This window comes from Schistocerca cancellata, chromosome 3 (assembly GCF_023864275.1).
Source record: "Schistocerca cancellata isolate TAMUIC-IGC-003103 chromosome 3, iqSchCanc2.1, whole genome shotgun sequence".
NCBI lineage: Eukaryota > Metazoa > Arthropoda > Insecta > Orthoptera > Acrididae > Schistocerca > Schistocerca cancellata.
This window is the reverse complement of record NC_064628.1, coordinates 724,584,317-724,609,764: the sequence shown is the minus strand read 5'-3', so window position 1 is coordinate 724,609,764 and position 25,448 is coordinate 724,584,317. Positions and strand designations below refer to the sequence as shown.

The window sequence follows — 25,448 nt, the reverse complement described above, 5'->3', positions numbered from 1 at the left end:
GAATCAAGCACTCAGTATTATAGGCTCCTTTTGGCGTTCTCCAGACGTAAACCCGACCAGATGTTGGAAATAACGGAAACGTTGACTCGTCGGAACATATGACGTGTTTCCATTGATTAACCGTCCAGGAGATAAGCTGCTGACGCCATGTTTTACGCTTCTTTGCGTTGGTTGTCGTCAATAATGGTTTAGGTATAGCAGCTCGCCCATGAATATTCGCTTTATGGAGTTCTCGGAGGACAGTGTCCATAGATAAGGGGTCTCGAAGATGGCTATTGAGCTCACTTTAGCCGGCGCAGTTTTGTGTCGTTTTGAAACAATCCGTGTTGGCGTACAACGATCTCTGTCATTTAATAATGATTTGCGCCCACTATTGCGTTTACACGATGATGTCTTTCCATGTTTTGTGTAGGCTGTTATGATTGTTGAAACAGCTGCTCTTGAAACATTCAATAAGTTGGCTGCCCAGGTTACTGATGCTCCCACTAATGTGGCCCCCACAATCTGCCCTCTTTGGAACTCTATTAGGTCTTCCCTTGCACGTCGTCCTCGGCCTCTGAATGCAAACACCAAATATGGACTACTCGTAAACAACCTCCACTGATGCATAGTCCGGACTGAACACAGACAGTCCAGCGTGACAGGTGCCTTACCTGTGTTGTTGACCGTCAAACACAGCCATCCCATTACTACTCCACGGTTCACATTATTTAGCCTATCCTGTACATCTGTTACTGAGAACAGGTTTTTATTCAAGCATATGTAGAACAGTTAATCAACTTTGGCTTGTTCTCATACTGGCTGGCTCTTTCCCTGTTTTTTCTTTTATTACTGATCGGGCAGCCGCCATGTACTAGGGAAAAAGCTTTATCACTTTTCTCAGTTAAATCTCTTTCTGTTTTGTGTTTTATGTCATGACTATATTGTGGTTTTATTATTCAGACACAGACATGAATGTGCATGTAGATATGCACGCTTCCATATGACACTTTTATTATCCATTTTAATATGATGATAAGCAAATGCTGTCTGTGTTGTCTATTTATCAGACAATCTTTCGAGCATCCCTTATGTGCCCCGTAAAGGGCCAGAACTAGGATTATTGGGTAAGCTTAAATTTGCCCCTCCTTCTTTCATCCTCCACCCCCCCCCCCCCCCCCCGCCCCGTAAAGATCATCAGTTTTATAACAGCAATTCAGGTAACACATTGGGAAATAAATATCACCATCTCATAACATTAACTTGGCTGAATTAAGGTAAAAATGAAAACGGATAAAAATTAATTTAAAAAATAAAACGTGATTACTCCTTGTACAAGCAACAAAATTAAAATTTCGCTTTCGAAGTACTTTTCAACAAATCGCTGGGAACTTGTTGAGTAATCATGCTCCTCAAATAATTTATAATTAGTTTCTGCTTGCTGAAGCTCGTTTCTCCAGAGAAAACAGAAACTGGGATGCTAAGAATTATTTTTAAGATGTAGCAAGATTTGGATCCCCTCTACCAATTTATTTTCTTAAAATTAAAGTTAATGTGGACAATGCAGTGGCATCATCAAAGCCTCTCTATATTGACAGGTGCAAGTTGTTTGAAATTTTTAATTTCAAAAATAAATCCTTTCTTGTTAATATCTTCTTTAGGTATCTACCAGTTCCACTGCTATGGCCTTTAAGTTCTCCACTAATAATTCTTGAATTTGGGCATCACACAAAAAACTAAATTTTACACTGATTTTTTCCAGTATCTTAAACGTGGTACTCAGCTCAATTATCACTCTGTAAATTATCTTTGACAGGGACATTCTCAAAAGATTTTTCTGTGAATGTTCGGATAATTCATCCTCACAAAGATCATATACCATTTTTTTCTTTCCTCTAATCCTTGCTCTTAGAATCCCACTGATATCTCATTGACTTCTGCTAATACGGTGGCCTTATTAATAGCTTCGGAGAAGTTTAAGAAAGCTCAAAAGGCCTTGAATATTTCGAGCACCTGTATCATTGGTAAGATCTTCGCTTTGCAGAAACTGATTGATATGATCTATTTTTTTAAATACTGCATCCAGGAACAAGTTAAAGCAATGAATTTCAGTTTTCTCATATTTTTAAAAATAGATGTTGCATCCGTTTTTGTTTCTAGAGTCGACAAGTTATAAGCAGCAAAATCTTCGAGAGCGTTTACAGATTTATCAAAATGCTTGTAAACAGCTTTCACAGCCTCTACCCTTGCGGATCATCTATCCTTGCCTTGGGATTTTAATTTTGTGGGGACATAGTTTTGTAAGATTTCCCATCTTGAAGCTGAAGCCATAAGGAATAGATATAAACGATAGATAGTTGGGCTTCGGCAGATGTGTTGGCTGCATGTGTTTTTACTAAATTAAAGAGTGAGGAATAGGTCAGTTTATTCTTCTCAAGCGTTTTTGACTGGTCCCTTTCTACTATCTAGCCAAGTTCGCCCCATTGTCATCAGACTGCCCTCTGCAGTATTTCATGTTCAGTCCACATTCTTTTATTTTTTACAACCTCTCTTGATTAAGACCTCCTGTTACGTCTCCAGTTATAAAAAAAATCACAAAACTTTTCACAACTTCTGAGTCATCTGACTTAAGATAGTGAACTACCTGAGTCATCTGCTACTTGTGACCTTTCTGGAGTGCAGTCAAACATCAATGAAAAATATTTAGTATGTAGAATATCATTAATTATATATTGTCTTATTTTGTTGGCAATTATGTCAAAGAACTCCTCTTGTATATTTTTGAAAAAATAACTAATTTGCCCTTTCTTTTGGCTTTCAATATACTGACAAAAGGGGGCCCTATAGTGTGATATGAGATCAGTGGTATCTAGAAATTTTCCACTCTCACCACAATCATCAACTTCTGTTATTCTTCTTAATGGAATCTCCAACGAGATTCCTGTTATTTTATCTGGTCTTGTAGCTCTCTATTAGTTGCCCCATTTCCAAAAGCAGACACCACTGACTTCCACAAGCAAAACCAAGGTTTATGGTTCGGCGAATTTCATGACCAGCTAATTTTTCACTAAGTGCTTTGGAATAAACCATCCCTTCCTGTTCAGCTATGAATGATTTTGACTCAGAACTTGAATTGAGAAAATAATGTGTGGGTTATACAATACAAAGCATTTTACTCTTACTATAGGCTAGCCATGATGTTTTAACTTTTGTCCAGTTCTTTAAATCCTTCCGAAAACAACTTTTATCTAAATTGCGTCCTCCTCCATAGCTTTTACTGATCTCAGGATCAAGTTCGTTTTCTGCTCTCATTTTTATAACATAGTATCTCCTAGCTTCAGGAAACCTCTTCGACTATGTAACAGAATAGTCACAAGTTTCAGCTTTTGGATGATGAGCAGCTGATGTTCCAGGAATTAGTGTTTTATATTTAACTGAGTCGTATGTTTCCTTCTAACTCGTGTAATCGTGGTGGTTAACTTCAGTTCGACTGAAACCAAAATATGCAAAATCCATACTAACTTGTGAGGTTTACCATCTTTGAGCAATTTGTTAACGTCGTTTTCTGTTGTGGTAGTATTACATTTACGGTATGGGGTTAAGCCCTGTTAAAAATAACTAATAAAAATGTATGCAAAAAGAAAGCTATCCATTCGTTGTCAGTTATTGTCTCGTAATTTATGTATACAAACCTGTCAGTAATGTAAAACCTATGGAACTGCGTGAATAATAAGATAAAAATCTATCATTATTTGCTTCAAGCTTAGACATATTCTTTCATCCATAAATTTCTGATCGTATTTATACTCTACTTCACCAACATTTCATACATGTAAGTAATTTTTTAGGACATTCAACGTTAAAAATCCCTTTTATTATACTCTATATATATATATATATATATATATATATATATATATATATATATATATATATATATATATATATATGTGTGTGTGTGTGTGTGTGTGTGTGTGTGTGTGTGTGTATCTTGCAACAGAAACTATTTGATACACTGCATTGTTCAGACTTTCACATATGCAAACATAGCACAGACTCACGACTTGGATGGACCTGAACAACAAAAATAGTAATAACACAAAACAGGTGGCCTAATGTTTTGTGCCCACTTTGTCTTTCTCTTTCTTGAACATATGATCTGTTACGATCACTCGAAATCGTTAAAAAGAAAATAATATCAAATGATAAAATCCGAATAAGAACAATCATCATCATCATCTTCTCTTCAGCTAGTGGGTAGGAATTGCCTGTTACGGTACCCATCTCTTGGGATCTTCCTCTGTCTCTCCTCCCATGGCACTTATAATTTCTTGCCTTTAAGGGAAGTTTCTCATTCTTCTTTCTTTGTAGATGTTCGTTCCATTTTCTTCTGTGCTGGCCGATGTGGCCGAACGGTCCTAGGCGCTTCAGTCCGCAACCGTGCTGCTGCTGCGGTCGCAGGTTCGAATTCTGCCTCGGGCATGGCTGTGTGTGATGTCTTTAGAGTAGTTAGGTTTAAGTACTGGGTGATCAAAAAGTCAGTATAAATTTGAAAAAAAATAAATCACAGAATAATGTAGATAGAGAGGTACAAATTGACACATATGCTTGGAATGACATGGGGTTTTATTACAACCAAAAAAATACTAAAGTTCAAAAATATCCGACAGATGGCGCTTCATCTAATCAGAATAGCAATAATTAGCATGACAAAGTAAGACAAAGCAAAGATGATGTTCTTTACAGGAAATGCTCAGTAAGTCCACTATCATTCCTCAACAATAGCTGTAGTTGAGGAATAATGTTGTGAACAGCACTGTAAAGCATGTCTGGAGTTGTGAGGCATTGGTGTCAGATGTTGTCTTTCAGCATCCCTAGAGATGTCGGTCGATCACGATACACTTGTGACTTCAGGTAACCCCAAAGCCAATAATCGCACGGACTGAGGTCTGGGGACCTGGGAGGCCAAGCAGGACGAAAGTGGTGGCTGAGCATACGATCATGACCAAACGATGCGCACAAGAGATCTTTCACGCGTCTAGCAATATTTTTTTTCTTTGTTTTTTGGTTTCTAGTAAAACCCCATGTCATTCCAAGCATGTGTGTCAGTTTTTACCTCTGAATCTACATTATTGCGTGGTTTATTAAGTTTTCAAATTTATACTGACTTTTTGATCACCCAGTAGTTCTAAGTCTAGGGGACTGATGACCTCAGACGTTAAGTCCCATAGTGCTTAGAACCATTTGAACCATTTTTTTCTTCTGTAAACTCGAATTTTATCATTGAGGCTAAAGGTTTGCGGTTCTTCTTCTTAGCATGTCTTCTCTTGTGTAACCTTTAACACCTCTAAGGAATTTCATTTCTTGTGCCTGAATCCGGCTTTCTTGCTTTTTAGTAATCACCCAGGTCTCTCTTCCATAGAGCAGTGTGGGAACTGCAACAGTTTTGTAAAATTTAATTTGAGTGTCTTTCCTGGTTTTGATTTTTAGGTTTCTGTTAATTGTTCAACATGCCCAGCTGAATTTACTAAGCTTAATTTCAATATGTCTGCTGTAACCATATGTCATTTCCCATCTGAGGTACTTGAAATGGTTTACTTGCTCTAAAATCTTCTGATCTATCACTATTTTGGTTGTGATTGGTTCTTTCCCCATGAAGGCCATTGTCTTAGTTTCTTCTTTTGGAATTTCCATGTTAAATTTTGCACTTAATTGTTTTAGCAAGTAGATTTCTTTCTGAACGTCATCTTCCTTATCTGCTAGGATCACTGCATCATCAGCATACAGTAAATTATTTAAAATAATGTTCCTGTCTAGGTACATGCCATTCTGAAATTCTGAGTTCCATATATGTGTTATTTCATTAGTGTAGATGTTGAACAAAGTTGGAGAGATGCAGCAGCCTTTTCGTACCCCTTTGTTAGTTGGTATCTCATTAGTTGTTTAACTTTGAGATCTAGAGTGATATTTGTGTCTTGATATAAATTTTTTATCGCACTTACTAGATGCTTTGTATATCCACAATTCGTCATGATTTCCCAAAGTTTCTGTCTATTGACGTTGTCAAAAGCTTTTTTAAAGTCAATAAAAACAGTGTGTGTTTCTTTATTATTCTCTCTTGATTTTTCTATTACCAGTATTTGCTCTAGAATAAAAACTGCATCTATTGAGGAGTGTCCTTTTGTAAAATCCATTTATTCCTCATGCAGTACTGCTTTTGCTACGTTTTTAAGTCTTTTATTTAAAGTCTTAGCTTACAGTTTGTAGAAGTTCAGTAAAGTTATTCGTCTGTAGTTACTGTATAGGCTTTTATTTCCTTTTTTAAAAAAAATTGATATCCCTCTAGCTGTTTTCAAGTCTTTGGGGACACTCTTCTTCTTCCAATATTCATTGAAGAGATGTAGCAGTCGTTGGTGTAGCATCATTCCTCCATATTTTAATAATTCACTGCATTAATGCTATCTATTCCTGTTGCTTTTCTGTTCAAGTGATGTTAGTGCAGATGTTAATTTGTCAGAGTGTATTTCATCTAATCCTATCTCTTCTAGTTGTTCAAATTCAGTTTCTTGTGCTGTATGATCATACCACAATTCGCTGTAATGATTTATCCACAGTTCTTCCTCAATACCATACAAATTTTCTCTTTTTCTGTTGTGTTTAACATTTCTAAACCTTATATGCCATTTGTCGTTTTTTTGTGGATATCATGTTCGATATTAGAAATAAAATTATCCTAGTGTTCCTGATATGCTTTCCTTACTACGGATTTAGCATTATTTCTTTTCTTCTTGTAGTATTGTTTGTTCTCAATAGTGGGGTTGCATCCTGTTTTTCTTTGACAGCTTTCATTATATCTTCATTCCAAATTTTTAGGTCTCTTCTTTTCTGTATTATTTTATTTTTACAAGAGCTTCTTCTGCTACTCTGCATACAGTATTCTTCAGAGTTTGCCATTCTTCTTCTATATTGTCTTTAGTTCGTAAGTTTGCCAGTTCTTCATTTAATCTCCTTTGGTATGGGTGTCTGATACAGTCCTCTTCGAGCAAGTATACCTTATAAACGCTTTGATCTTTTGGGTTCGTTAGTGTTTAGGTATTTTCTTCCATTCTGTAAAAAGATCTGTTCTGGAGATTAGTAAGAAATGATCTGATCCTATATCTTGTCCTCTATAAACTCTTGTATCCCTTACTTGGCTCGCTAATATATCATTTACTAAGATGTAGTCAATTACTGATCTAAGACGTCTGCTGGCCCAATTATACTTGCGTATACCCTTTTTCTTAAAAAGTGACTTTATGATTTTTAAATTGTTGTACATGGTAAAACCTCTTAGTAATTTTCCATTTTCATTACATATTGGTTCTCCAAACGGACCTGCAACGTTTGTTACTGGGATATTTCCTATTCTGGTATTGAAATCACCCAATCAAATCAATCAGTAGCATTGTATTTAGTCAGAGTCTTCTGTAGTTCTTCATAGAAGCTCTCAGACTTATCTTTTTTCCCTTCTTCAAGTGCATATAAGCCTATAAAGGTGGCGTTACGTATTATCGGTTTCAACCTGACTGTATGTATTCTTTCAGTTACTTATGTTCAATCCTTAATGTCTTTTTCCCATTTTTATGCCGGAGTAGTGCTACACCTTTGCTTGCTCTTTTATGCTGTTCAACACCACTATAGAATGTAGTGTAATCCCCTACATATTTATTTGATCTTAATTTCTTTTTAGTGTCTGTGAGTGCTACAGCATGGGATTTTCATGTCGTTTAGTATATTTACTAGTTCTACCTCCTTTTGGGAAATTCCTCTCACATTCCAGGTTGCTACTTTAATGTGTCCATTTATCCATTTTCGTTCGTCCTTTTTCATAGCCCCTTGTCATTTTCCTTTGAGATCGTCCTGTTTCCGAAGCTTGTTTGGGTACTGGGAGTAGTCTGTGTTTTCTGAGAGTTTGTTACCAGCTATCTGCTCAGCCCCCTTCTAGGAGGACCTGGATTTTCTTTTTGGGCTATTTCCCTTAGCCAATATATTCTGATTACTTAAAAGCGTCAGAAATAAGTTCGCCTTTCATCCTCTCCCATTGGCTTTGTAGCTTGTATCCACTGTGTGTAATACTTTGTCTAGGAGTTTCACGATTTTGGCAGAGCTGCATTGAAATCCTTGACGTCTGATTGATTTCTCAAATTTCAGTGGACATTTCCCAGGGTTTTGTTTCTGTAAACAATCTGAGCAGACTCCGGGTCCTTTGCCAACCTTTGATTGTTGGAGAATAGAAAAGAGAAATGAAAGACACCCTCTGGCCTCGCAACCTAATACACTTGTGGTCAAAAGAGTAAGAGTTGACCAAGGGAGGCCGATAGGAAAGAAAACATAAGAAGCCTGACACAAGTAAGTGGAAGTAATTTCAGACTTAGCCAAGGGTCCATGTCGTTGCCATCCACATATTCCCAAGACAGGAGCCCCCTGGGGGGACTACTCTCTGTCTGAAATCTTACCAACTGAGCTGTCTGGCATGGGTGACCCTACGGGGAACATAGCTCAGTGGATCACTGATACACACAAACCTCCCCACCGATGTTAAGGTGGTAGTCCTTGAGAAGGATAAAAACAATTTTAAATATACCGTAATTAAAAAAAACATATAAAATGTGAATATATTAATACAGTTTCAGAGTATCCATCACAAACTTTATGTTTAACCTCTGCCTAAGACAGTACTACTACTCAGGGCACATATTGGTTGAAAGCACCGATGATGGCTGTTAATCAGTTGAAATCGATTTGCAAAAGTGAATAAATAAAACATGATTTTGCAACTGGTTGGTGCATATTTGGTATTTTTAATGGACATAATTGTTTACTGTGTTCAACGGATGAGAAGTCTGTGCTGGAGAAGGAGGAGTTTAATGGGTATCTTATCTGTGATCATGCGTCTGAGGACTGTGTCGACAGCAATAAGTCCAGTCACTCTTCTGAGGCGCAAGAGGCAGGATGTTTATTCTGGGGCACGTGGTCCCTGCACCCAGAGGCCACATGCTGGCTTACAACATGGCCACACGGTAGCCACAGGAGAGGCCACATACTTCCTGTCATGTTGGAAATACATGCAGCCCTCGTCATCCCCGGTGCACGGATACCCTTTGTCGTTGAACATGAATTGCTTTGGGAGTTATTATATCTGGTGTTGCGGAATATTGTCACTTACATAATTTGAAGATGTCACAGAAACTTCATGTACTACTGTACAGAGAGAGAGAGAGAGAGAGAGAGAGAGAGAGAGAGCGCTTTGTAGATGACATGAAAATATTTAGACAATGACACATTTTATTCCAAGGAATACCACCACCACACTTGAACACAGACTCTAGAAAGATCATGGCAAACTTGTGATATCATCCCATAGACACTTCGCATGATTTTGTGAAAAATACCCCTATTTTTGAGCATAATCTGCTTCAGGAGTTACTAAATCCAAATGAATGTGTCTCTAAGTACACTTTCAAAAACGATCGCTGCGCAGTAGTTTGACTCAGTTTTTCCAGTGCATACCGCCACACATCACACTGAGTCTAGAAATTTCGTGGCACTCTTTGAAACCTCCCTGAGACTCTTCATGCGCGTTTGTGGGAAACAGATCCAAAAACAGATATCAGCCACAATATCTGATTTTACACGCAAAAACGATGATATTTGGAAGCTGAAATAAATATCTCTGTAACTCTAAACAGGTCTATCACCACTTTCGAGTTTTAGCTGCTTGTTTGAAGACACTGCCAGAGAGAGAAAAATTACCGAGTCCTACAGCTGCTGCGCGCTTTACTGAAATGGTGAGTGGGCTTAGTTTAGATTTGCTGCTGCTGAAGTCAGGGACGTTATTTTCGTCGCATCTTGAAGCACACAGTGGTGTCAAACTATACGGTAGATGGTAAAATCAGAAAGATTCGAAGCACCCTCCTACAGACGAGAAAAATGTTTGGAATTCTCAGTGTCGTTTAACTGCTGGTTTGGAGATGCCCTAAAGACATAATGGTGGATGAAGGACAGCATCCCACCAGAGATGGATGCTCTGCTTGGACGTGCCTCTTAATACTCGAAATAAAGAAAACATTACGTAACTTTCAGATGTCATAGAACTCTCTATAGATACCTTTCCCCTGTCTTGTTCAAACCAGTCTGTAGAGGCTTCTGTGACCTGACAAAGGATATTTTGTGAATTGAGCATTCTGATCGGCTCTTACTGAATTTACCTGCCCAAATAGCCGCTGCTTCCAGTGTCTGAGCACTGTCAGCCATTTTCTGCAGTAAGACAAATTACGAGAATTTCAGCGGCAAAACTATTTTGTACAGATCGAAAAAAAAAATATGGCAGTCATACTGTACTCACTGTTAAACGCTGCATATTGGTCTACAGATCATGAAATGTGGAAACTATCGCCAAAAACACTTCCTCAATTACACAGCTCTGCTACTGTCAAGGAAAGCTTGAATTTTTTGGTGTGAAACCTGCTAAACTGCTGGAAATTTGAGAAGATTCAATATAGGCGTGTGTATGTGCTGGACAGTTTCTCCCTTCCGTGTAAATTGTCCGGTGTCTGCTTCCGCACATTTCCCGTCTTTATGTAGTTCAGAGAACATCAGTTGTGATATGTGTCATGTGCATCTATATGGTGAAAACAACTTGAAGAGACTTTTGCTGGTTCTCTAATTTTATGTATTCTCAGTCAGTTTCAGCAATTTTAGTATGTTTTCGCGATTTTACACATTTCGCCATATTTCCCTCATTTTTACGTATTTCACATCAATTTTTGGTGATTATGCCAGGTATCCTCGAATTTTACCGATTTTATGTCATTTCTCGTATTTTTCCCACGGTTTTCAATACGTACATGGTCATATTGCTGACATGCCCATGTGCTGTTTGATTTTCTACGAAAATATTTGCATATCTTATACACGAACCTACTAAAAAATCCTCTGACTTGCCCTCTCCATGATGACCCACGTGCATGCATTTTGGGTAGGGTGAACGTGAAAAGTATAGTAACAGTCGCTTTGTACCAATATGAAGCTGAGGACTCGATTTATGCCCAAGATGTGACAGAAAAATGAAGTACTTTGCATACAGCTTCGTTCGTCTACAGAAGGATGCTGAAATAGGTTTCCCATCGATGAATATGATTCATCATACATGCATTGGAAGCCCTCTGCTGACAGTGGTGTGGAGACGTTTGCTGTTAACGATTGCAGGTAGATAGCAATCTAAATTACACACAGAAAACGCAATTGTATACAAGTCGAACGCAAGTTATACCACACAGTTGATGCACCCTGAGAGAACGACGGAAAAAATGGTTAAATGCGTGATAAATGACCTGCAGTAACATGTCTATTTCTCTAGAATGCATCATCAATCTTCCATTAAATCATATCTAGTTACAACCCCTCTCAATCGACCACTGCATATACTTTCTAATATCCTTTAAAGCAGATCCTTTAATACAGATGGTTCTCTTTTCCAAGAAAGCATCAAAGACAACAGTCAACTTGCATGTATCATTATGACCTCAATAGACATACAGTAGAATGTTGTTAAAAAACTATACAGCAGCTGTTCTGTAAGGTATTTGCTAGCTGCTGACACCATATGGTTGTGATTGGTGGAGAGTACAGAGAAGCAAATGGTGAAAACTGATTGGGTTTGAAACTCCTAAACAGTCTTGCACAGAGTCAAACACGCGATCCATTCTGTACAATCATCCCACCTGGCAATGCAACGCTTTTTTTTTTTTTTTTTTTTTTTTTTTTTAAGCTAAGGACACTTTATAAAAACTTATAAGATGTTGAGGATAACTTTGGGGTCACACCTGAGCACTTGATCCAACATACAAAAATTTAAATATCTACATTTGGTGGTCATCCACGTTATACATTCTATTTCAACGCTCTTATCGCTGTCGACGGAAAACGACTATTTCCCTGGTTCCTGGTGCTTCCATGTCAACTTTTTCTCGTATTTCACTTGCTGTCACGTACTCGTCCCCGTGTACAAGAATTTTACTGCAACGTGCAAGTACTTCCTCATTTCCCCTAAATTTTCCCCACAATTTGGCGTATTTCCCCTCAATTTTTACTTTTTTTCGGTTATTTTTCGTAATTTTATCGATTTTGTGTCACTTCAGCTCAAGCGATCATGACATCACTTCTCGCCATGTAGTCTAAAATTGATTGTAAATGTAATACAGTTGTCAACACCTAGTGCAAATGCATTATTTGCCTGGTCGGATGGTGTAGTATAGCACTGTGCTCAAATACATCCAGTCACCTCCACCCAAATATTCTACAGCTACACTGAGTTTGCTCCGTTTTTGGTATATCTATGTCTGTGCATGTTGCTGATGGCTCCCCTGACCCATTCCTCCTGCAGACACAGAATACATCTCCGGATGTAACTCATGGTGGACTAACCTTCGAGCCCTGTCCCAGACATGGCGTATGGTGGATCTGCCTCTCAACATCGCTCCGGATATAATGCATGGTGGATCCATCTACAAACCCTACCTCAGACATATCATACTGTGGATCTGTATCTGAATATTACTCCGGATATAATGTGTGGTGGATCCACACTCCCCTTCCACTGGAGGTACGAGTCCTCCCTCGGGGATTGGGGGTATGTGTTGCTCTTAGCATAAGTTAGTTTAAGTTAGTTTAAATGATGAGTAACTGAGACCCTCAGCTGCCGACAGGTGTTGTTGATATACCTCGATGTGGACAGCTGAAAATGTGTGCCCCGACCGGGACTCGAATCTGGGATCTCCTGCTTACATGGCAGACGCTCTATCCCTCTGAGCCACCGAGGACACAGATGAATAGCATGACTGCAGGGACTTATCCCTTGCACGCTTCCTGTGAGACTCACATTCCCAACTGTCCACAATTCTACATATGTAATGTGCCTTATAGACATTTGCCCATTCACTCATTACTCGCGCACGCTTTGGCGACTCCCGTAAGAGTTTGGGCAACCTGTGCGCATTCGCACAGACGAAGGTCAATGGCTGGGTAGCTTTTAACTATATATATGAAGACAGTAACTGTTATCAAAAGAACAGAATACTGTTGATGAGCGTGCAGCTTTTCCGTGGAATAAATGATGAATAACTGAAACCCTCAGCTGCCGACAGGGATCTCCTGCTTACATGGCAGACGCTCTATCCATCTGAGCCACCGAGGACACAGATGAATAGCACACATTTTCAGCTGTCCACATCGAGGTATATCAACAACACCTGTCGGCAGCTGAGGGTTTCAGTTACTCATCATTTATTCCAGGGAAAAGCTGCACGGTCATCAACAGTATTCTGTTCTTTCGAGAACAGTTACTGTCTTCATATATTTAGTTTAAATAGTGTGTAAGACTAGGGACTGATGACCTCAGCAGTTTGGTCCCTTTGGAATTCACACACATTTGTACATTTTGATCCACACTCGAACACTAGCTTGGGTCTATTCTGGGTCATGGGAACCTTCCGTGACACACACACAGATACACACATACTGAAAACAGAGCAAAAGCACTGCAACTGGAAGTGACTCTCATGATCAGTTTAATTAATTGGCCTATCAATTTGATTATTGACTTGGAGTGGTTCAAAAATGGCTCTGAGCACTATGGCACTTAACTGCTAAGGTCATCAGTCCCCTAGAACTTAGAACTACTTAAACCTGACTAAACTGAGAACATCAAACACATCCATGCCCGTGGCAGGATTAGAACCTGCGACCGTAGCAGTCGTGCAGTTCCAGACTGTAGCGCCTAGAACTGCTCGGCCACCCCGGCCGGCACTTGGAGTGGTAATCAGGCATTTTTTTTCATTGTGGCGATATCTTTCAACGCAAATTTCAATCTTCCACCTACACAGGGAGAAATGTTATTGTAATAAAATCAGATGTATTGCCGAATTTATAAAGTGATATGTAGTATAAACCCGATATTTACAGCTTCTCTGTCCTATTACCTTAAGAGACTTTGTACGTGATGAGGCATTTGGTTGTTTTAAGGGGTGTTCAAAAATAAGGGGGCATCCTATGGAAGAGATAGATCTTAGCACCCTGTCATGAACCATAAATGAGTTTAATATTATAGTCCTGTGATGCAGGCTGTAACAGATGTCAAGCTGATTAGAAAATATATTTCTAACTGATGAGAAAATACTTAGAGGAAATATAGCCCATGCCATACTGTTACAGAGTTTTCACAACAAGTAACGATACTTTAGTGATGTGAAAGCATGTGTATGCATCAATTTCTTGTCCTTGTAAATAACTTGTATAAAAGGGAGAAATCTATATTTCACATGAGAAATTCGAGGTGAATGACCAACAACATGGTTCTCTCGGATTTGGTAAAATGTATTTTAGACTGGGGGTCTATGTTGGGGTGGAATTGGTTAGAGCTACTGTATACATCCAAATGCAGCTGTTTGTTTTGGAGGGTACAGGGAGTAGTGGCAGGTGTGGTCAAAAGGCTTCGGCAACCAGAAGTAACGGATTAGATCAGTGTGTGACAGGCTGTTAGTTACAAAGAACGTGCCGACCTGTGTGGTCTTGCCCAGGGCAGCTGGGGCTGGTGAAGGGACCAGTGCAGCGGGTGACCAGTGGCAGAAACAGACGTGTGTGTTGTATAAGAGAAGATTCAACATGACAGATGTTCGCGGTGATGATTATAGCCCCCCCCCCCCCCCCCCAATGTAAATTGATTGGTTGACTGCTTGGTGACAGTTGCTCTAACCTCTGAGCATTTGGTATGACAGGGGTGTGGATGCCAGGAGATAGGCATGCAGCTCCTGGCATAGCTGTTGCTGTTCTGGGCCTCCTTTGCAGCTGGCATGGATGGGACTACCCTGCACTTGGCAGATGGTGCACATTTCTCGATCACGAATTTGTGTGATTGATAGGTTTTTTTTTTCACCAGGTATGCTTAGATGGAAACGTTGTGGTGGAGGAGTGCATTTGTGTTCTCAAATTTATGTGCATGGAAGACCTCAGATACATTTGGAGCTATGATCTATTTGTGATGGAGATTTCACTGCTTGATTTGCTTAATGTTTACATGTGATGAAAATATGTTTTCTTATGAAGAAGATCACTGTAAGGTGGTGGTGAGTGTTTTAAGCTATCTATTTGACTCCTGTAAACTGTTAAACAATTAATTTGATAGGATAATGCAAAAGGATTATTTCACTCTATTTCTGATAACGAAATTGCATCAGCTCTCCCTTTGTATCCAGCATTAGCCAATAGGAATATGGTGTTCTGAGGAAAGATGAAAACCTCTGTCTGTATGTTTGGAAATGTTGGTTCAGAAAGACAAACAGGTTGTGACCCCTTGAGAGAGACAGAGACAAGAAGCGTGTCTGGTATTTGCCGATCAACAGAATGCTGCCACTTGATGCTTTGTTTGGGGACTGTGGGATCAAGGGAGGATGATATCTGGTCTGTATTTGGTGGTATTTAGTAACATGATCTGTAATTAGGACATTGGGCCGTTTTGACCTTTGTGGCAGCGCCTTGACGATATACACACATGTGGGACACGTCAAACAGTGACTACTATACCGTAATTCATTCCATTCCTAGGTGATTACAGTTACTACGTCATGGGGAGTGGTGGTGGTGGGGGTCAGTTGTGAATTCTACCCAAGAGGGGTAGCACTGTCTCCTGCAAACTGATTAAATAAAGAATATATATCAATATATTACTGACTCTGATTTGAATTACGTGGCTTGAGATCCTTTGTCTGCAGCACAGAGTGAGTCTTTTTCCTGCAAATTTTTTTCTGGGATACGTGGGGAGGGAGGGAGCAAGGGGTAAGGATGTGCAACGTCCTCTGGTGGTGACACTGTGCACTAGCTCAGTCGATCACTGCATGTCATGGTGAGCACACAACGAAAATTTTTTCCAACAAGACAAGATCTCAATCTGCAGCAGTGTAATTACTTAATTAGGACATTTAGTTGCTGGATGTGAGTTTTTCCCATGAAATAAAAGAGAGATCCAACCTCTGCAAACTGAATTTTATAAATAAACACTATATCCTTTGCTATGTAATTGACACTGATTTGAATTTCCTGTCATGATATCCTTCATCTTCAGCACAGATAGAGTCCTTTTCTTGCCAGTTTCCAGATTGGGGGAGGGCTGGGGGATTTTCCACAGAGGTGGGGTTAATTAATTGATCAATTTAATTAATTAGTCAATCAAACTGATAGATTGGGAGTGGCTATTCGAATAATTCAGGCCAGGAAGTGTACTTGTATTGGCGAAGGGAGTTCCCAGAGAGGTGTGGGAGGGGGATGGGAGGGGGATGGATGGGGGCTTTCTTGGAAGGATGGATTATTCCCAGCCACTCATAATCCATTTAGCAGAACAACAGGTTAAGGACCTGACACTCAAAAGAGAACAATAGGTTTGCCTCTGAATGTTTGCTGGCCCATGATGTAGGCATCCCACACTAACAAAATGGTCTGATGCCAGCTTTACTCTACTACTTATGGTTCCATAGTGTTTAAAATTCTTCTGAAATTCAGGAAGGTTTTTGCATGAACATGAACTTTAAAAAAGACTAGTTACGAACTTAGGAGAAAGAAAAACTGGAGTATCAAAATTTAAAAAAAAAAAAACTGATAAATCTGGAAAAACCGGAGTATATGGCAACCATAAAAGTGTGTGTTGAATTTTCATGACAGACAGTCACTGAAGAGGATTATGACGAAAAATTATAAGACGACACTACAAAAGGCAGTACAAAATTGGATGTCCCATTCGCGAAACCTGTCAATGCCTTAAGAACATGAAAGGAGCTCCATAAGTAGGGAATAGCGGGGTGAACTGAAATTCTAATACCACTCGTCAGTGATGCAAATGCCCCTAACAGGAAAACTTTGGTGCCAAAATCATAAAACTTGAGGTACCGAGCAATGGAAGAAAGTGATATGGTCAAACAAGTCTTCCTTCACACTGTTTACAACTTCTGGCAGAGTTTACATCCCAATTTTGAAATATGGGCTGTATTCAATGATGATTTGGGCAGCCATGTTGTGGAGGTCCATGGGCCCCATGGTTACTCTGTGAGGTCGCATTCCTACCAAGGATTATGTGATCATTTTATCTGATCAGATCCATGCCATGCTACAATATTTTGTTTCCCAATGGTGATGCTGTGTTCCGAGATGACATGGCCTCTCTTCGCAGAACTCGCATCGTCCAGGAATGGTTTTGCGAGCACAAGGATGAACTGTCACATCTCACCTGCTGAATGCAGTCACTAGATCTCAATATTATTGATCCTTTATAGCTTACTTTGGAGAGAAGGGTGTGTGCTTGCTATCCTCCTCCCTCACCGTTACCTGAAATTGCCTCAGTTTTGCAGGAAGAATGCTATAAGAATCCTTTGAAAACCATACGACATCTCGATTTATCCATTCCAAGACAGCTAACGACTGTTTTGAATGCCAACGGTTTTCCTACATTGTATTAGTTATGGTGGCGTGTTGTGTTTTTGGAGTTTTCAAATTTTTGTCCACCATTCGCCCGCTATAATCAGGAGTAATTTCGTTTCTCACTGCAACTATTGGATGTTATCCCTTAGTTACTTGAAACATTATCTACCACTATCCTATAGCACGTCCATTTTGGTTTTGATCACATAAAACATGGCATAGGGTTGTTCAGTTTGCCTAGCTGTCATCGCAGCATTGCCCCTCTACGGTATTCTGTTTCACTGGTCTTGCCTGTGCAGGACTCCAACAGAGGTGGGAGCTGGTGAGCCAGTGCCTGAGGAGGAACCAGAGGAGGTGCTGACACGTGAGCAGGCAAGTGCGGCGCTCAGCCACCTGGGCAAGGCAGCCGACGGGCTACGCTATGCCTACCTGGCAATGCGGCTGCCCGGCTGCCGCCTCTGCGACATCTCCGCTGCAGCCGCCTTTCAGAACATTCTCTTGATCGACGTGTCCAACAACAGGTGACCATCTTCCTCTGGCATTAGCGGCTTATACAGGGTTATTACAAATGATTGAAGCGATTTCACAGCTCTACAATAACTTTATTATTTGAGATATTTTCACAATGCTTTGCACACACATACAAAAACTCAAAAAGTATTTTTAGGCATTCACAAATGTTCGATATGTGCCCCTTTAGTGATTTGACAGACATCAAGCCGATAATCAAGTTCCTCCCACACTCGGCGCAGCATGTCCCCATCAATGAATTCGAAAGCATCGTTGATGCGAGCTCGCAGTTCTGGCACGTTTCTTGGTAGAGGAGGTTTAAACAGTGAATCTTTCACATAACCCCACAGAAAGAAATCGCATGGGGTTAAGTCGGGAGAGCGTGGAGGCCATGACATGAATTGCTGATCATGATCTCCATCACGACCGATCCATCGGTTTTCCAATCTCCTGTTTAAGAAATGCCGAACATCATGATGGAAGTGCGGTGGAGCACCATCCTGTTGAAAGATGAAGTTGGCGCTGTCGGTCTCCAGTTTTGGCATGAGCCAATTTTCCAGCATGTCCAGATACACATGTCCTGTAACGTTTTTTTCGCAGAAGAAAAAGGGGCTGTAAACTTTAAACCGTGAGATTGCACAAAACACGTTAACTTTTGGTGAATTGCGAATTTGCTGCACGAATGCTTGAAGCTTCTCTACCGCCCAGATTTGCACATTGTGTCTGTTCACTTCACCATTAAGAAAAAATGTTGCTTCATCACTGAAAACAAGTTTCGCACTGAAGGCATCCTCTTCCATGAGCAGTTGCAACCGCGCCGAAAATTCAAAGCATTTGACTTTGTCATCAGATGTCAGGGCTTGTAGCAATTGAAAACGGTAAGGCTTCTGCTTTAGCCTTTTCCATAAGATTTTCCAAACCGTCGCCTGTGGTACGTTTAGCTCCCTGCTTGCTTTATTCGTCGACTTCCGCGGGCTACGCGTGAAACTTGCCCACACGTGTTCAACCGTTTCTTCGCTCACTGTAGGCCGACCCGTTGATTTCCCCTTACAGAGGCATCCACAAGCTTTAAACTGCGCATACATCACCGAATGGAGTTAGCAGTTGGTGGATCTTTGTTGAAGTTCGTCCTGAAGTGTCGTTGCACTGTTATGACTGACTGATTGGTGCATTTCAAGCACGACATACACTTTCTTGGCTCCAGTCGCCATTTTGTCTCGAGTGCTCTGACGGTAGAAACCTGAAGTGCGGCTTCAGCCGAACAAAACTTTATGAGTTTTTCTACGTATCTGTAGTGTGTCGTGACCATATGTCAATGAATGGAGCTACAGTGAATTTATGAAATCGCTTCAATCATTTGTAATAGCCCTGTACATGATGCCATTTATTAGTCAGTATGACCAATTTTTAATTAGTGAAATCACTGTTATAGTTCCCAGCCAAAGACTGATATGATTCAACTCTTCACGCTAGTCCATCCTGTGCAAGCCTCTTCATCCCTGCACAATTACTGCAGCCTACATACTTTTGAACCTGCTTACTGTATTCAAGCCGTGGTTTCCCTGTACAATTTTTACTCTCCCCCTCCCCCACACACACTTCTCTCCACTACCAAACTGACTATTCTTTTTATGCCTCAGGATGCATCCTATCAACTGATCCCTTCTTTTAATTAGTTTGTGCTACTGAGTGAGCTAGTGCAGTGGTTAGCACTATGAACTCTCATTTGGGAGGACTACAGCTCAAATTCCTGTCCAGCTATCCAGATTTAGGTTTTCCATGATTTGGCTAAATCACTCTAGGCAAATGCCAGAACGGTTCATTTGAAAAGGACATGGTCAATTTCCTTCCCCATCCTTCTGTAATCCGAGCCTATGCTCCCTCTGTCATATCTACGCTGTTGGCAGGGTGTTAAACTCTAATCTTCTTTTCAATTTCTGTCACAAATTTCTTTTCTCCCCTGTTTGACTCAGTTCCTCTTCATTACTTACATGATCTACCAATCTAATCTTCATCATTCTTCTTTATCTACACATTTGAAAAGCTTCTATTCTTTGCCTATCTAAACTGCTTATTATCCATGGTTCACTTCTGTAAAAGGCTACAATCTTGACAAATACCTATGAAAAAGACTTCCTAACACTTAAATTCACATGTGATGTTAAAAAATTCCACATTTGCAGAAATGCTTTCCTTGCTATTAGTCTGTCTGCATTTTCTTTCCTCTCTACTTCAACCATCATTGGTTATTTTGATGCCCAAATAGCAAAACTTATCTTCTACTTTAAGTATCTCATTTTCTAATCAAATTCTCTCAGCATCAGCTGATTTAATTTGACTACATTCCATTACCCTTCTTTAACTTCTACTGATGCTCATCTTACAACCTTTTACCAAGACATTATCCATTATGTTCAACTGCTTTTTCATGTCTTTTTCCATCTCCGACAGAAATACAATGTCACAGGCAAGCCTCATGCATTTTATTTTTCCTCCTGAAACTTAAATCCATTCTCAATTTTTTTGTTATTTCCTGTACTGGTTGCTCAATATACAGATTAAAAACATCAAGGATAAGCTGCAACCCCGTCTCACTCCCTTCTCAACTACAAGTTTCCTTCCATGTCCTTCGACTCTTATAACTCCAGTCTAGTTTCCGCACGAGCTGTATATAATCTTTTCCTCCCTCCTACATTCAGATTTTCAAAGAGTGTATTCCAGTCAACATTGATAAAAGTTTTCTCTAAGTCTACAAATGCTATAAGCATAGATTTGCCTTTCTTTAACCTGTCATATAAGATACAATATGTGATCAAATGTATCAGGACACACCCAAAAACATACGTTTTTCATATTAGGTGCATCATGCTGCCACCTACTGCCAGGTACTCCATATCAGCGACCTCAGTAGACATTAGACATCGTGAGAGAGCAGAATGGAGTGCTCAGCGGAACTCACGGATTTCGAATGTGGTCAGGTGATTGTGTGTCACTTGTGTCATACATCTGTACACGAGATTTCCATACTCCTAAACATCCCTAGGTCCACTGTTTCCAATGTGATAGTGAAGTGGAAATGTGAAGGGACACTTACAGCACAGAAGTGTACAGGCAGATCTCATCTGTTGATTGACAGAGACTGTCGACAGTTGCAAGGGTCATAATGTGTAATAGACAGACATCTATCCAGACCATCACACAGGAATTCCAAACTGCATCAGGATCCACTGCAAGTACTATGACAGTTAGGCGGGAAGTGAGAAAACTTGGATTTCATGGTCGAGCGGCTGCTCATAAGCCACACATCACACCGGTAAATGCCAAACGATGCCTCGCTTGGTGTAAGGAGTGTAAACATTGGACGATTGAACAGTGGAAAAACGGTGTGTGGAGTGGCAAATCACAGTACACAATGTGGCTTTTGGATGGTAGGGTATGCTTGTGGCGAATGCCTGGTGAATGTCTGGTGAATGTCATCTGCCAGCGTGTGTAGTGCCAACAGTAAAATTTGGAGGCGGTGGTATTATGGTGTGTTCGTGTTTTTCATGGAGGGGGCTTGCACCCCTTGTTGTTTTGCATGGCACTATCACAGCACAAGCCTACATTGATGTTTTAAGCACCTTCTTGCTTCCCTCTGTTGAAGAGCACTTCGGGGATGGCTGTTGCATCTTTCATCACGATCGAGCACCTGTTCATAATGCACGCCCTGTGGCGGAGTGGTTACTTGACAATAACATCCGTGTAATGGACTGGCCTGCACAGAGTCCTGACCTGAATCCTATATAACACCTTTCACCTTTGGGACGTTTTGGAACGCTGACTTCGTGCCAGGCCTCACTGACCGACATCGATACCTCTCCACAGTGCAGCACTCCATGAAGAACGGGCTCCCATTTCCCAAAAAACCTTCCAGCACCTGATTGAACATATGCCTGCAAGAGTAGAAGCTGTCATCAAGGCTAAGGATGGGCCAGCACCACACTGAATTCCAGCATTACCGATGGAGGGTGCCACGAACTTGTAAGTCATTTTCAGCCAGGTGTCCAGATACTTTTTATCACATAGTGTAATTCATAGGGTCAGTTTGTCATGGATGTTCTTCCATTTCTCTGGAATCCAAGCTGATCTTCTCCAAGATAGGCTTCTACCTTTTTTCCCATTGTTCTGTTAATAATTTGTGTTAATATTTTGCAAGCATGACTTATTCAAATGTCAGTTTTTTAATATTCACACCTGTCACCACCTGTTTTCTTTGGGGTTGGAATTATTATATTATTCTTGAAGTCAGAGGGCATTTCCCTTGTCCCATACTTCATGCATATAATGTGGAATGTTTTTGTGATAGGTGGCTCTTTCAAGGATCTCAATAATTCTGAGGCATCGTCATCTGTTTCAGGGGCCTCATTTGTCTTCAAGTTTACTTGCCTCATAGAGCCCTTCTGTATACTACTTCCATCTAGCAGCTGTTCGTTCTTTGCCATATGAGTTCTTAATATTCATACAGTTGGTTCTCTTTTCTGCGAAGGTCTCTTTAACATTCTTGTAGGTGGTATGTATCTTCCACTTTTGAACGCACTGTTGGCAGATGAATAATCACACTAGAAAAAAAAATCACTTTTTTAAAAGAAGACACTGGGTTATTTGGAGAGCTGTAGTTAGTGTAGAAGTGGTACTAGGCGTTCATATGACCCTCCACAGCTGACGCCGTGGCAGTGAAATGGTAGACCAGGTGGTTAAAATTGGTCTAGTGTGGGCTGTAATTCTCGTATGGCAGCGTAACTTGACAGATATTCTAATGCATTAATCCGGAATCAATTTATGCTGGAAAAAAATTAGTTCCAGATTTGGCCACCAGGTGCAAATGAGGCATGGTGAATGCAAAAAAAAACATGTGGAAATGTTTCCATATGTGATGGATTAGGAATGGGACATAGGCAGAGCAGGTCATACAAGTGAGTAAGGCATAATGTTGATTTTTTTATTGACCACCAGTTACACAGTTTGTTCAATATGAGGACTGGGGATGTCGCCGAGGTGCTGCTTACATAAAATTACGTGATCAGCAGTTGCTCAAAGCAGTTCCAGTGGAATCTGAGCAATGTCTTCCTATATGCTGGCCCTCAGATCAGGTAGAGATCGAACATGTCCCTTGTAAATGCTTTGTGTTAAATATCCCCAAGGCCAAAAGCCACATGGATTCAGATCAGGGGATTTTGCAGGCCATGTATCTGGAAAACCTCTGGACATAACACGTTCGTGGAAGCTTGCATTAAGCAGATCTTACACTCGACGAGCGATGTGAGGTGTTACCATATTTTGCATGAAAACAGTGGTTTCCACTCACTTGTGCTCTTCGAAAGAAGGAATCACATGCTGTACAAGGAGGTTTCACTGACATGAGGGTCCGCCGCTCGTGGTCTCGCGGTAGCGTTCTCGCTTCCCGAGTACGGGGTCCCGGGTTCGATTCCCGGCGGGGTCAGGGATTTTCACCTGCCTCGAGATGACTGGGTGTTTGTGTTGTCCTCATCATTTCATCATCATCCAGGAAAGTGGCGAAATTGGACTGAGCAAAGATTGGGTAATTGTACGGGTGCTGATAACCACGCAGTTGAGCGCCCCACAAACCAAACATCATCATCATCACACTGACATGAGGATGTCACTGTACACCCAACAGGCCCTCTGGATATATTCTCTTCAAAGAAGAGCAGACCGAGAATAAATGTGTTTGAGAATCTACACCATACAGTCACATACAGCCAGTGTAGTGGCTCTTAATGCACAACACGTGTAGGAACAGTACCCTAAATATGGCATTTCTGTGTATTCACTGCACCCCGTGTACGCCCCGATAGCTGAATGGGTAGTGTGACGGACTGCCATTCTAAGGGGCCCAGGTTCGATTCCCAGCTGTGTCAGGGATTTTCTCCATGCAGGGACTGGGTGTTCTGTTGTCTTCATCATTTTTTCATCACCATCTGGTATATGTGCCACTCAGGATCAGTACTGTAAGATAGATTGACCTGGAGACGTGACATAATGGCAGAGAGGAGCTATTGAGTTTGGACGTATCCACGACCCCATTGTGCATGAAGTTGCTCGATCTGTTGGTGTATCAATGTGGACTGCACATCTACAAGGAATAGTGTACCTCTCGTGGCTACATCCTCCTTTTCAGTGACAATTGGATTCAAACCAGACAGGAATTTCCACTGCCGCTGAATGCCAGTCAATGTCAACCAGTTCCCGAGTGAACATTAGGAAGGAAACTGGATGCAATAGACATCTGGAGTCGAGTACCTCAAAAATGGCCATTTCTCACAGTGGCACATAAAGCTGCATGTTTTCAATATGCCAAACAGCACGCAAATTGGATCCAACAAGTTGCAATTTTTCCTATTTTCAAAGGATGCAAGACACTGAGTATGCCGATGGCTCCTGGAGATAGTTTGTGGTGTTTTGAGGATCTTTTTCGTGTCATGACTTGGGCCCACATTCGAGGTGAGTATAAACCAGGATGTTTATTTATACATAATAGGCTACCAAGTTCAGCCCTTTCTCCTACATCTTCACCATGAGCATGCTGTGGGCACTCTGATCTTCCAAGATGACAACAACCATTTCACGGTATTGCATGTAAATGTTCTTCATTTGATGAACACTCAGATGCACTATTGCACCTCAACTGGACCACTAAATCACCTGATCTTAATACGGTCGAAAATGTCTGGCGCTATTTGCAACAGCGGGTTAGACATATGTGTTTGCTAATGTGTAGTTTAATCGAGAAATTTCATGGACGAGACATCAGTCGAATTGTAACAACACGAATATGCACCAAAATCACCAGATATGTGTGATGTTGACCGAGTCGTAGCACTTTGAGACAAAACGAGAAAATTGTGCTGTTTGTCTGGTACAGATAAATCATGAGGTGTGTGGCATTTTATTACTTCAGTGAAGATTTCTTTAGAAATTATAAATAGATTAATTTAATTGAATAGATTGTTTTTGTATTTCTAGCAAATTACAAACAAGGACAATACAAATACAAATAATAATCAGACACACTACTTAGTTTATGAGAAGTTCATCTAATAGGGAAGCTTCAGCTGACATAAAACAGCATATCCAAACCTTAGTACTATGCTTCATAAGGAAGTGAAGAGAGTTGAAGATAAGAAAAAGTGGATGAGAGGCTGATGATATTTACAAATTACATTCTTTTTATGTTTGCCAAAGATGATTGGGTCCCTTGACCAAGTATGAAGGTTCGAGAGATTTTTAGCTTATTTCTTCCTTTTTAGAATGGTATAATCCATTAAAGCAATAATGACATTTGCTAATTTGCTGTTCATTGTACTTGCAAGAAACTCCAGTATCATTTATTTATTTATTTCTTTATTTTATTTATTTACCTGTAGACAGCTGTTGTGTTGTATAGGCATCATCAGATT

General features: G+C 40.4%; 1 protein-coding gene across 1 annotated transcript in view; it reads left to right on the top strand.

Moving 5' to 3' along the window:
* Nucleotides 1-25,448, top strand: part of LOC126176536 (leucine-rich repeat-containing protein 23-like) — a 76,228-nt gene that overhangs the window by 34,179 nt on the left and 16,601 nt on the right. The window contains exon 2 of the mRNA XM_049923693.1: nucleotides 17,781-18,002. Coding sequence (XP_049779650.1) covers nucleotides 17,781-18,002 — 222 coding nt within the window. The remainder of the gene's footprint in view (nucleotides 1-17,780; nucleotides 18,003-25,448) is intronic.